This window comes from Zea mays, chromosome 2 (genome assembly GCF_902167145.1).
Source record: "Zea mays cultivar B73 chromosome 2, Zm-B73-REFERENCE-NAM-5.0, whole genome shotgun sequence".
In the NCBI taxonomy this organism is placed as follows: Eukaryota; Viridiplantae; Streptophyta; class Magnoliopsida; order Poales; family Poaceae; genus Zea; species Zea mays.
The window spans coordinates 1,946,377-1,959,630 of record NC_050097.1 but is presented as its reverse complement, the minus strand read 5'-3'; the positions used below and the strand labels follow the sequence as shown (position 1 = coordinate 1,959,630).

Sequence of the window (13,254 nt, the reverse complement as noted above, 5' to 3'; positions counted from 1 at the left end):
TACCCCTTGGTGTGTGTGTGTGTGTGTGTGAGAGAGAGAGAGTGTGAGTTGCTAGTTTCCTACTACTACCTCTCCGGATCGGACGAGATGTCACGAGTGAAATGAAAGCTGTGGTGTTCATGCGTGCATGCATGCTGGCAGGATCATATCAGCTTGCAGCTTGAGACATCCCCCTCTGCCTCTGGCAGCAAGCTGCTGCACTGCACTGCACCCGACCTGCTGTTTGAGGGAAGCTACTAGCTAGCTAGCTAGGGTATTAGGGTTCAATTATGACCCGGCCTAAACTATCAATTATGACACCACTTCCACTGACCCTGCAACCGCACCCAGGGCCAGGGTATTGTTCTGTTGTGCTGGTGGTGGTTATGGTGACAGGGCAACAACCATCTCCATGACTCCAGTCCATATATGGAGGATGGAGCACTTGCAAATACATTTTATTTTATGCATGGCATGGACGGGCGCGGCAAAGTGCAGCGAACGACGACGTGGGCGCGCGCGAGGCGAGTATGTACATGTACATGCATGTGCAATGGTGGACGCATCGGGACACGGCAGGGCAAAAGCGCCGCCGCCGCCGGCCCCCACCACCGCCGGCCTAGCTAGGCTTGTCGCCGTCGACGCCCCCTGGCCCGGAGTAACGATCAAGGTGGCTCGGATCTATCTTGCTAGTCTGGCGCCCTGGTCCAAACTCCAAACGCAAGGGTTCATTCATTGTTCCCTTCTATCAACTCTAAGGATCGATGTCATTGTTTTTAGGTGAGCTTAATTTAATTTGCCGGGACTGGATTGGGTCACTGTACATTTGATATAACTGCCGAGATTGTTGACACGCCAACCTGAAATTAATGCATGGCACTCCACCTGTGTGTGTAACTGTCTGCAGATTAGATTAGTTGGTCGATCACCGAGCATATATATAATAGATAAGCTAGCATCCACACGGGAAACTGGGTCTGTTTTATCATCAGAAAATGATGGCCTTCAGTTTAAATCCTACTTATGAGCATAGTTATTATAAAGATGACAGCAACACACACCCACACACGATGCAAAGCTCAAGTGCTTTTCAGGGCCATCGGTGGCTTTATAAATAAAGATGAAAACCATATATCTAAAAATAATAAAAAAAACTTCTTATAATCGTAATAATTATTCAAAAAGACGGTATATAACGACCTTGACTTGTTTGTCACCGAATTATCCAAAGACGAAATATATACAGCTACAAAAGCAAACTCATCATTTATCTCGAACTACACGAAACGGCCGACAAAAACAAGGGAAACAGTATAGTACAGGCCTACGCAGGTTGGGTGGGAATTCAGCTTTGACGACACAACCTCGATCGAAACAGTTGCTTGGCTCCCAGCAACCGCCGATTCTCGGTGTGCTCCTGCGCGGCAAACAGCCTACACCATACATTTCTGATGCTCCAGCCATCTACGTGATGATCTTCTTATTGATCGAAGGACTGACGGAGAAGCCGCACTCTTCTCTAGGGTTTCCTGCCTCGACGCACTCGCATTCTGGCGGCGCTATGTCCTCAGCCTTCACCGCACGGGCAACCTGCTTAGCACAGAGAGGAGAGAGGCATGACAAGATAGAATAGAGCTGCCAGGAAAGAAAAGTGAGAGAATACTTGCATATTGCTCCGTACATTGACCCCGGCCCCTCTGTTTAAATATAAAGTTGTTTTGCTTTTTTCTAGATGATATAATATAATAACACATGTAGATGTGTAACAAAAGCTATGTATCTAGAAAAGCAGACTTGCAATTTGGAACCAAAAAAAAACACAGCAGAATGCAGCTGACAGAAGGAAGTGGATAATATTGTAACTTCTACATACATATCTGCCAGATTTCTTGTTCCTGTAAATGATGAGGATGTCCTTAGCTTGAAGCCCATGCCTCTTAACAAATTCACCTGAGAATAGGCCAATATATATACAGAACTCCCTAGTTCAGAATTACTTTACTCTGTGATCAACTTACCAGTACTTTCCAATATATACATCCTACTCTTGTTATTAGGCCAGTACCTGAAAGAGAATGTATTGCATCAGCACGATAAAATTCAATTGACAAGCAACAGGCAGATATACCAATCCTCAATGCTGAGGCTTGCACTATGTAACCGTTTTACTTCCTGGCACCCGGAGGGATTTTACAAGCAAATGTTCACTCTAAACTGACGATCATCAGAAACTCTAACGTCTGAGCAACCAATAGTAGTACAATATGGTGAAGGTACCTGTACTTGAAATTCCATACAACCGGGAGTTCAAAATCGTCCATTTCCAGTATCAGGCCATCCTTATCTTCCAAGATTGGAAGGTTAGGCTCTGCATCTTTCTACAGAATTCAGGAAAAAAAGGTGAAATTGCAAGATGACTCGTGGCTCAGTTATAAAATTTTACTTCCACTCTTCCACTTAGGGATGGATCCTAAACATCAGAATTATACGACAAATTAATATTTTAAATTAGATATGTATAGAATTATGTGCTACTCCTTAATTATGTCACTAAGAACATTATAAAAAACGAGAATAAAATTTTGTATAATTTTTTGTGTATTATTTGCTCCCCACAATAACAAAAAAAAAATGTGACAAAACATCCGAATCCGTATCCGAATTTTATATCTATCATTTGAGAAGATATATGACAAATTTGAGGTTTACTTTTTATGAATCTTAACAAGCTTAATACTAAAAACAAGAACACGGATTACATGACAGATTTTGTATCCTATTTATTCGTAATCAAAGAAAGAAGACAAAATTAACATCCGAATAACTATAGCTGTGGTTCGTGCTGGAACACAGTGAACATACCAGAGAGTAAAGCCCAATTAACAGGATATGCAAGTGCAAGTATCTACCTTTGGCAGCACGATTCTTCCAATGTTTCCAACATCACTGTTTGTCAAGTCCTTGCGCAGGACCATACGGTAATCTTGACAGTTAGCCTTTTGTTTGTAGCAGATTGGCATATGAGAAAAAAAAATGGGACTTAGTTCAGGAGGAAGCCACCATATATGATGATTGTTTAAGTGGCCAGCAATGGATTTTGGCATACTAGTAATACCTACTGGAGGGTGATACCTTCTACAGTACATTGTAGCTACCTAAAATCATTTTATCCATCTAAAAACATTATTTTCCTGCTCACCGCCAAGGTCACCAGGTTTGAGTATTCAAATTTTTAAGGTAGAATCAACTGGTTCAAAATTGTGAATTCATTTCCCTTAGTATTAAAGAATAACAAATAGTTGTCTTTACTCCTAAACATGAATGAGTGCAATTATTTTCTTGAGTTAAGTCGTGTGTTTATCCTGTATAGAAAATACTAATAGTATCAACAAAGCACGTGATGCATTAAAATGACAACATACTGTTTTATTCGAAGTATGATCATTGCCTTGGTTTAGGTCTTCCATCTCCACAGCCGGCTTGGGATCCGGTTCCTCACTGTTGTTGCTTTCGTTATCCCCACCTCCAAAGACTCTTGAAGTGTCCTGGAGAATCATGACACCATAACTGCTCATCTGAACAAACAAACATTCTCACCATACACTGAAAAACTCCTAATGTTACCTCTAAATTGTTGGTTTCCTCGAAGATTTGAGTGGAAGTGTAGTTGGTTGAGCTTGGAGACATAAGTTGAAAAGGGGAGGTAGGTGTCACTGATGGGGCCATGTTAAAGCTATTTGAAAAAACTGCACCTGCGCACCACCAATGACAAGTAATCAAGCAACACACTGCACATTTCTCCTTTTATTTCAAACCATATATAGTTGCATGACATGCATATATTTGTGTCAACAAAATGCAAGGTTTAGAAACTAGTCTGCTGTATTGGTATCACATATTTATGATATACATGCGCTTGGATGCATTGCAAAAAAAAAGGTCTTGGGTTGCTGGGAATGTTTATAAATTAACCATATTGTAATCTTGCACTTTCTGTCGCAAATAAATTAAATGTTCCTTGTTCTCCAAGTAAAACAATATAAATCTATCTAGCCGTTTCTGGATTTCAGTAACGAACAAGGCGCGGAGCGTTTTCGACTTTAGAGCATAACTAATTTGGAAACTGAGGCTGTTTAGAAATTAATTAGTATATATAATACCCCTCCCCAAGCAACAGCCCCAACGCCAAACAGAAACCGAAACCTCTCATGGTCCTCCCTTACATCCTTACAACCGATAGCATCACGTAATACTCCATGGTCCATGCTATGTCTCTAATCCCCTATGAATTAAGCTCCTTGGCATAATGGACCCTAAACCTTTACTCTAACCTCTCATGAACCATCAAGATAACAATATCAGACCTCCGCTTCATTTACAATTTTAATTGGCAGATTTTAATACCCTACTTCACGTGGTAACCCTTTGGCTATGACGATGAATGCGACAAACTATCTATGTTTTCTGGTCGCTCGACCAGCTAGTTGAACTGGGGGACCGACCAGGCGACTAATCTCGATTAGTCGTTGACTAGGTCGACTAATCGATCTCTGGTCGACCTGGTCATTTACTAGTCGTCTTGTTCATCCAGGAGACCAGGACCTATGTATATAGTATATACTATATAATAATACTATTATACTATATAGTATATAATTATATAACTATATAATATATATGAACTTCATATACGATATTATGAAGGATAGGGTAAACATGACATGAATTCAGCAATACTAAAAACACCAGAGAAACAATTACTAGTTACTAATACTACAAGTCCCAGATACCACACAACACACATTACCACCTAGTTACCTAAAGAAAATCTTCATCCAACTGAAATTCATCACCTGCAGCTCCAAACTCTGTATGTAATGTATCAAATGAATAAGGAATAGGATGGACGATGGATTACAAGTCTACACTCTACAGGAATAGCCGAATAGGATGGACTGATGGAGTACAAGAACAAAAATTCAGAAGTCCAGTCCAGAATGACACAACACATACAAGGATGAAGGATGAAGATTGAAGAACAGAACTACACAAAATTTCTGGATTTCTGGATCTGCGCGTATCTGGATTGGAACCGCGAGTGTCTGGATTCTGGACGAGAAATCTGGGTCGGTGAAGTTCGGAACTTGGAACTGGATTCACGCGTGTCTGGATTGGAACCGCGAGTGTACTGGTGAGGTGAAGTCTGGATTTTAGAACAAGAAGTCTAGGAGCCGGTAGGGGAATAGAGAAGAAGAGAAGAAAAGGAAAGAGATTGAGAAGCCAGGAAAGTAGAGATGTGAACCGTCGATTTAGTAGAGAGTAGAGACTGCTGGCGTTCCATCTCCCTGTAGTCGGGCCGCCCGCCAAAAAAGCCCACAAAATCAAAAAATCTGGATCCTAAACCTAGTTGTGCAGAACCGGCTAATCGAGCGACTAATCGACCCTAATCGTCGACTAGTCGGACGACCAGGGCGATTAGGTGCTCTAATCGAGTCGGTTGTGCTAATCGAGCTCTGCTAGCCGACTAGCCCGACTAATCGCGATTAGTCGAACGACTTGAAAACACAGCAAACTATTACTACTTCAAATAGCTTCACTTGAAACGCATGTTTTCCCTCATGTTCTCATGAATTAAAGCAAACCCTCAATGCAAGATAGGGTTCCTCCACTCCAAAGTAACCTTATGTACGTTTGCATCAATGGTGTGGTGCCACAAGTGAAGCTAGTTGTTTTTTGAATCAAGGTAAATCATATCATTAGATAAAATTAGCTTGTTGTGATCAGGGTTTTTGTTTTGTTGATTTGTTAGAGGTTTTGCTAGAACCAACAGTCTCTAGACTCTAGTAATTAAGGAGCAAATAAGATTAATGAATACAAAAGCAAGCAAAATATCACTACTATATCTTCTTTATCTATATATATCATGGATCCCAACAGATCCATAAAGCCTCTACACACATATATATACCTGACTCTTTTCCACAGGTGATGACCAGTCCACTACGCAAAACAAACTCATGCAGAAATTCCATTTTTAAGCGCCAAATGTACACACATATACCTGACTCTTTTTCATGGCTGTTGCTATGAAATGGAGGAGTTTGGAGCATATTCATTGTTGCAGGAGCATAAACAGCAGTGTTATAAGGCCTCTGCACGTAAGTAGTAGTCCATGTATGCGTGGTGTACGGGGATAAGTTTTGATGTAATAATCCATTGTTGTTGATATTGCTGCTCCCGTTGTTACCAAAACTAGTGGCATGAGCCAAGGACATGAGCGCATTGCTGTGCGTTCCCCAGTCAGCAAAACCCCTTATTGCTGATGTGTGCTGCTGCGAAGGCGCAGCAGCGTTGCCATATGGAGAATAGTCCAGCTGGTAGCATCCTGGAGAATTTCGGAGCAAAGCTTAATGAGATGTTTGCATAGCAGTGAATTGAACTGAAAAACAAGATGAATGAACGAAGAAGTAGCAAGAATTGATGTGCGACATAGCAAAGATGGTGAACGGCATGCATGATATATATTCCTGCAGGAAACTGATGCTACATATATATTGGTTACCTACATATATATATCATCAGACATAAATAATTGGGATTGAAATAGCAAAAAGAGATCATAAAGTAGAACGAAGTGTGTGAAAATGACTCTGAACCCGTACAACAACACAGACACAGCTTGCCAATTATTAATCATAAGTTGTGTCAAAACGAGGAGCTAATCATAACGGGAGCATAAAATCTGCTGCTATAATAACAACCGGGACAGAATCAGATCGCCCCCACATCGACCTAGCGCGAGCCGATCCGAGCGCGCATCAAAACCCTAGAAGCATCATCCAAGAAAACCCTAATAAACTACAAGGTCACGGAGGCTCCTACGCGTAACTATTCCAGCGTGCGCGTCGTCCGGGCCGGGGTATAAACTGACCGGTAGGCGGCAGGGAGTGCAGGCGGTGGTCTGGAGATGCGATGAGTGGTGGCGGCGGCGGCGGCACCGCGATCTGGGCGGAGTACGGAGACGTCTGTGACGACACCGGTGCGTGAACCGGCAGTGCCACCGGCGCTGGGATCAAGCCGGCGGGGTATTGGTGGAAGTGCTGCTGGTGGTGCACATTCACCCCGCCCGGTGCGGCCCGGGGCACGGAGGCCATGAACGCCTGGTGCTGCTCGTGCGAAATGGCCCTGACGAGGTCGCTATGGCCTGCACCGGTGGACGAGCCATTGGCGTTGGCCATGCGGAGCAGCGACGTCGTGTGTGTATGGCTGGCCTAGCGGCAACACAAGAAAGGAAGGACGGGGCCAGGTGGTGTTGGTGGTGGCCGCGGCTGTGCCCTTGAAGAGGTCTCTGACTCTCCGTGGTTGCTGCCTGATTTATTTCGGCCTTTGGGGAATTTTCCTTTGGGAGATCGAGGACGGGGAAAAATATCTTATGTTGTGACAAAAACAAAGCTAGCCTGCTGCCCTACGAGACAAAAAAAAACTAGAAATAAAATGGCAGCCAAAAAATATAACATTGTTACTGCCTTTCAGTTCACTAGTTTATTTTTAAACTAAAACACGATAATAAAAAATAACTGTGGGAGTACATGAAACGATACATGTTTATGATTTTGTATTATCTAGAACTTTTCTCCACAACTTTCGCTTAAGTAAACGATTTGTAGCAGTGGTATAAAGCTTTTTATTGCTCCTCGGAGTTCCTCAATATCTCAAGCAAATTTTTTACTAACATGAGATCTTGGCTAGAATCGCTTTTTTTTACACATGATCAATTTGTACATAATCGAATCGCATAATAATGATTCTACCGGATATTGTAAATAAACCGCGTATGCTTTACCCAATATACTACTCCCTATGCCTTGAATTAAAATTTGTTTTGGCATTTTATTGGGTTCATATAATAGTCAGGAACGAACACGGGAGCAGGATAAACAAGTGTATGAAAATGAACGGAAACAAAAATATTAAGCAGAAACTTGTAATTCAATACAAACACGCATAATATGGATGGCTGACTATTAACTAACTAACAAGCAATAACATAAACACATATAGATACATAGAGGTAACATTTTGTTGTTGTTTATTTGCTAGTGGTGTACATATAGCTACAGCCGATGTTGTTTGAGCCTTTAGGTCACTTATCATTGAGAGTCGGTGGCTAGAATGACCATTTGTGTTATAAGTTCTCACTTAAGGATATGATGCTTTAGTTTATACACTAATATGTATTATGCTCATCCTGTATTTCTCAAATCACGGAATAAAAATGAGTTCAGTATGAATAAATATAGGATCCTATAAAACAAGCGGAATAGGCCATGTCTCGTTCCCGTCTCGTTTTCAGACTTTTCCGCAAATACGAAAATAGTGGATTAAATGTGAAAAATGATACGAGTCGAGACGAGATTTTTCTCGTCTGTTTTCAACCCTATCTACGAGAGTCATCGTCAATCCGTTGGCAGGATCCAAACACGACGCGTGTCGTTGGAAGTCCTCATCCACGACAATAGGGCTAGAAAAAAAGCTCGATGCTCGTGAGCTGGCTCGAGCTAGGCTCGAAGAGACTCGCATGCCTGAACGAGCCCGAGCTTAGCCTACTTTTGTGGCTCCCTCACGCAGCGAGAGCCGAGCCTGAGCGAGTCCGAACCAAACTAATGACATGGTGTTATATTGTTTCTCTATTACATCATTATATTATTAATTTATTTTATTATATTTTATAGACTCAATGCTAGATATAATTTAAAATGTGTTGCTAGATTTTTTACATGTTTTTATTATATATTTATATATAATAAAAGTATATAATTTAAACTCTAAAGGAGACTTAGCGAGCTGGCTCCGAGCTTGGCTCGTTGGGTCATCAAGGTGAGTTCGGCGGGGCTCGTTAGCTCTATTTCTATTTATTTTTAAATTAAAATTATTTAAAGGCTCACGAAGCGTGAATAGCTTAAAACCTGTATCCACACCTACCTAGTTAACAAAGCACACATTTATATATTTTATACTCTATATTTATAAAAAATTTATACTCTATATTTATAAATGAAAACGATAGGAATGGAACTTTCACTGTAAATTCCTTGTCACACTTATTTTCGCTGATGTACTGTTCCGCCGTCCTGCAACTGTAATTGCTACGACTACAATTCAGACACACAATATTGTAGAAGACGTAACCAGATTAAAGGACATGTTTGATTCGCTGACTAACTTACCACAGTCTGATTAACTTTTCTGTCTAAATTTAGTTTTTGGCTAACTTTTCTGCTTAAGTTTAGTTTTTCAATTCAAACGACTAACCTTATACAAAGTGTAACACAGTTAACCACGAACCAAACAGTCCCTAAAACTCCCTAAAACCGCAGTGAACAAGCTGGAAGACCCACCAAAACAAGGCTATTGGTGTCGGAAACGGAGCACACTGAACCCAACAACCCAGTGTGATAGTGGCACTACAGTGATCGTGGAAAATATCACTACCATTCTACCAAATACTCCTACTTAGCTAGCCACACAGTTAATGGACATGAGAAACAGGCGACAGTATCTTACTCTTGTTCCAGCTGGTACACATTTACATATCACAGGTACTGACTGAAGTACAAGCTGCCATAACGAGAAACACTTGGATTTTGGAGATGTACATGAAAAGTTTGCATGCAACACAAAGTACACAATCTGCAATGTCCTCAATGCAACATGTAACAACAGTTTGTAATGTACAAGGGTTTATTGGCATTGCTTTATTGAGACATAGCAGCACACCCGCAAAATGCTGGCATAGGGGGAGATTATGGGTTTGTTTAGACGCTACACAGCATTTGAAATGTGTCCCTCACCCTGTCACCCATGAGATGGTGGGGGTGGCATTGGATAGGGCATCGGAGCAATGTTTACTGGAGCACCAGGTACTACGGCTCCTGGAACCGGGGCACGCATGCCATAGGCCAGATGAGGTGGAGCGGAAACAGGTAGTGTAACGGGAGTTCCAACAGCTGAGACAAGGGGGCCACCAACTGGCTGTCCAATTGTTGTGCCATAAGCATCGACGCCTGGAGGTGTATTCGCTGGCTGCGGGGATTGCTTAGATGGTTTTCCAGGATTTGCAGCCTGACCATTTGTTTGGCCTGTGATTGGACCCTGTGCAGTTGATGGATCTCCATTGTTCACACTGGTGATGTCATGTATACTTGATCGCCGCCTTTCTCTGTTCATTGAGTTCAGACGGATAAAGTACTTCTGTGCATGACTAGCTACTTGAGTCGGCGTCCTTGAGATCACAAAGTTCCGCGAGATGCTCCGCCAGTCACCTTTGCCATACTTTTCAAGTCCAAGGAGGAACAATCTGCAAAATCAAAATCAAGTTAAAGAGCATTTAAATAACAAACAACAGACTCTGGGTGGATGAAGCTTTTGAGAATAGGTTATAATGTATGTCCACTTGACCAGTCTCCAGAAGAAAGAACCAATGGTTAAAATAAACTATTCAGCTCTTGCATACAAGTTACTTATGTTAAATATAGTCACCTAGAGCATTCAGATTTCAGGAGAAAAAAGAAAGCTGAATGTGTCATACATGATATGTCGCCACTTGAATTGTTCTTAAAAATAATACTTGGCAGTGTGCCCATGTCAGTGGAAAAAACATCTCTTTAGCTTTATGCATAATATCAGCTGCTTGGAAAATAGCTGCATTCTCAAGCTATTTGTAACTACTATTACTACATCAACCCCCACGCTTCTGCTTCATCATTAGCAGTATGTATTTTCATCTTCTGACTTTGGCTCAACAAGCTAACTATATTCAGACACAATTTCAGTCATCCAACCATTAAAATCACAAGTGTGGAACCAATCTTTTTGGTTCGAGAAAAAGAAGGAATCCATCTTTTTTCCGAGAAAAAAGGAACCCAGCTTTTGCTCTTTTTCCTGTAACCCTTGCTTACCCAAATTTCATCTTTATCACTCACACAATACGACGTATATTGAAAACTTATCACTCACCTAACAGAAATACCATCAACAAACCAACAGCAATGGGGTTGTACATAAAAAACAGGGCTACTTGTAAAAGGTGCATATAGCACCTACACCACTACATGCACATATGAATGCATGATAACTTCAAAGTTAGCAAGTTAATACTGAATAGAGCATTTTGTAAAAGGTGTCACGTAGCAAATATCAGAAAGTGATAAGAACAGTAAACAGAAACCAGGGGGGGGGGAGAAGAGTATATACCAATAAGCATGAAATCATGCATAGAACAGAAACACCTAATTACAGGGGGCTAGAGATTCATTAGCAAGTCATGCAACTGAAGAAAGAATGAAGAGAAAAAAAGAGCTATATTGTACTTGCATTTTCCTTTCATTGGCTGCCTGGCACAAAAAAAATTATATCATGGGGACTACTTTACTAAGGTAGGTCCATTTAGCAAATGTGGAAGGACAGTTTGCTCCCTAAATAGTACAAATGTACAATGGAACAAGACCATGACGCGTGTAGAGACAACATAAAACATGGATAGGTGCATCCAATATGCTTTTGTTCCCGAAAACTTTGATGCTTATGTAAATTACATTTACCATTGTTTGAAAGCACTGATGTTCATGCAGAAGCCAAAAGAAAATTAAAACATCCAGGTGCCACTAATATTATCCATCACTTAACGATTAAAACATGTACATGCACATGATGTAGTAATTCCAATATAGTACAGCTACAGTACACTTATTCAACAAACCATCAATGTATAGATTACAATAATTGCAAGCATTGAGTCAGACTAACAGAGCTCTCAGTAGATTATCTAGTCCACCTATAGGAGAATGGCAGCTGAAAAGATTCATGCACAACATACCAAAACTACAAAAACACACAAACCAACACTCCACCCTGCAATGAACTTAAAATTAAACAACAAAAGATGACAATCTAAGTAACAGATTTCAAAAACTCCGGGCTAAGTAAATCAAAGGAAGTATGCAGCAATCTATTTAATCCACCAATGCATGGTGGCACCTAAAAATAATCATGCAGGAAATGCCAAAACACACAAACCGACACTCATCCATAAGTAACAAAAATTCAAGTAAAACTAACAGAGCATGCACCAATTCTAATCCGCCAATAGGTGAACAGCAGCTGAAAAGAATCATGACGCGCATACCAGAAGCGCCAAAATGCAAAAAACGACACTCATCGCACCGCCAAAAAGCATTTAGCAGCAACAGCTAACTATCTAAGTAACGGATATACAAGTCTCCAACAGAAAACGACCAGGGCACAAATTAATGAACATGAACCCCAAATAAGACAGTAGGAACCTAGCTCCTAAAACATGGAATCCACTTGCTGAAATGTAATTGTATCCTACCTGTGCTCGTCACCAGCCCAATCAATTCATGCAAGAGGCAAAGCCTAGTTACGGACTTACAAGGTGGGTACGCATACCCAGCGCCCGACCCAGTAGACAGTACTCACACTCACACCCAGTTTAGTTGCCAAGAGTACCAGGTAAACCCTCTAAACAACTAATTTTTTAATAAAAAAACTATGACAGCTATGCAGATTAATAAATTAACAAAATCCCCAGATAAACAGTAACTTTCAACATAGTAGCAACAGTTTCCCCCTACGTTTTGAAAACGCAGGCAATTCAGCAACCAATTATCAAGCATCACTGCAATTTTGGGCACGAGAATCAAAGCTAGAAACTGGAAGTCAACCTGTGCTCGTCCTCTGTCCAGGCGATGCCCTTCCTACGCTCCTGCTCGGCGGACTTCGCCGACCCCTTGTCCCCATGGGTCCCTCCTCCGCCACTTCCCTTCTTCCCGCCACCGCCCCCTTCCTCGGCAGCGCCGTCAGCCGCGTACGCCGGAAGCGGGACGCGGCCCGACTCGATGCCGTCGACGTCCTCCACCAGCAGCTCGTAGTGCCGCCTGACCTCCTCCGGCGTCTTCCCCTCGACGGCCTCCGCTAGCTTCTCCCACCTCGCGTCCCCGTCCTCCTCCCCGCCCATCGTCGCCACCGCGTTCTCGAACGCCTTCTCCTGCTCGCGGGTCCACGACCCGCACCCCTCCTCCCCACCGCCACTGCTGCTCGCCTCGTCCACGGCCATCGGGTGTGAACAGGAGTGATGAACCCTAAGCAAGCGGCGGCCTGCGGAATCCCGCGAGTAGGGTTACGAGGTTCTTTTGGGGGGGCTGGGGGAGCGGAAATGGAGCGGTGGCGGCGCGGCGAGATAAGAGGAGCACCAAT

General features: G+C 42.2%; 2 protein-coding genes across 2 annotated transcripts; both read right to left on the bottom strand.

Moving 5' to 3' along the window:
• Positions 1-1,125: 1,125 nt before the first annotated feature.
• LOC100286038 (uncharacterized) lies at positions 1,126-7,220 on the bottom strand. The gene is made up of 9 exons (NM_001372379.1): positions 6,911-7,220; positions 6,041-6,364; positions 3,604-3,731; positions 3,402-3,524; positions 2,889-2,975; positions 2,257-2,357; positions 1,998-2,044; positions 1,853-1,929; positions 1,126-1,569 (listed from the first exon to the last, which is right to left on the bottom strand). Exons 1-9 carry the CDS (start codon positions 7,215-7,217, stop codon positions 1,444-1,446), a joined length of 1,320 nt encoding a protein of 439 aa, NP_001359308.1. The 5' UTR covers positions 7,218-7,220; the 3' UTR covers positions 1,126-1,443.
• Positions 7,221-9,577: 2,357 nt separating this feature from the next.
• Positions 9,578-13,254, bottom strand: LOC100279751 (uncharacterized). The gene is given in 2 exon segments (NM_001152709.1): positions 9,578-10,336; positions 12,723-13,254. Coding segments are annotated over 2 exon segments (894 nt in total). The 5' UTR covers positions 13,115-13,254; the 3' UTR covers positions 9,578-9,834.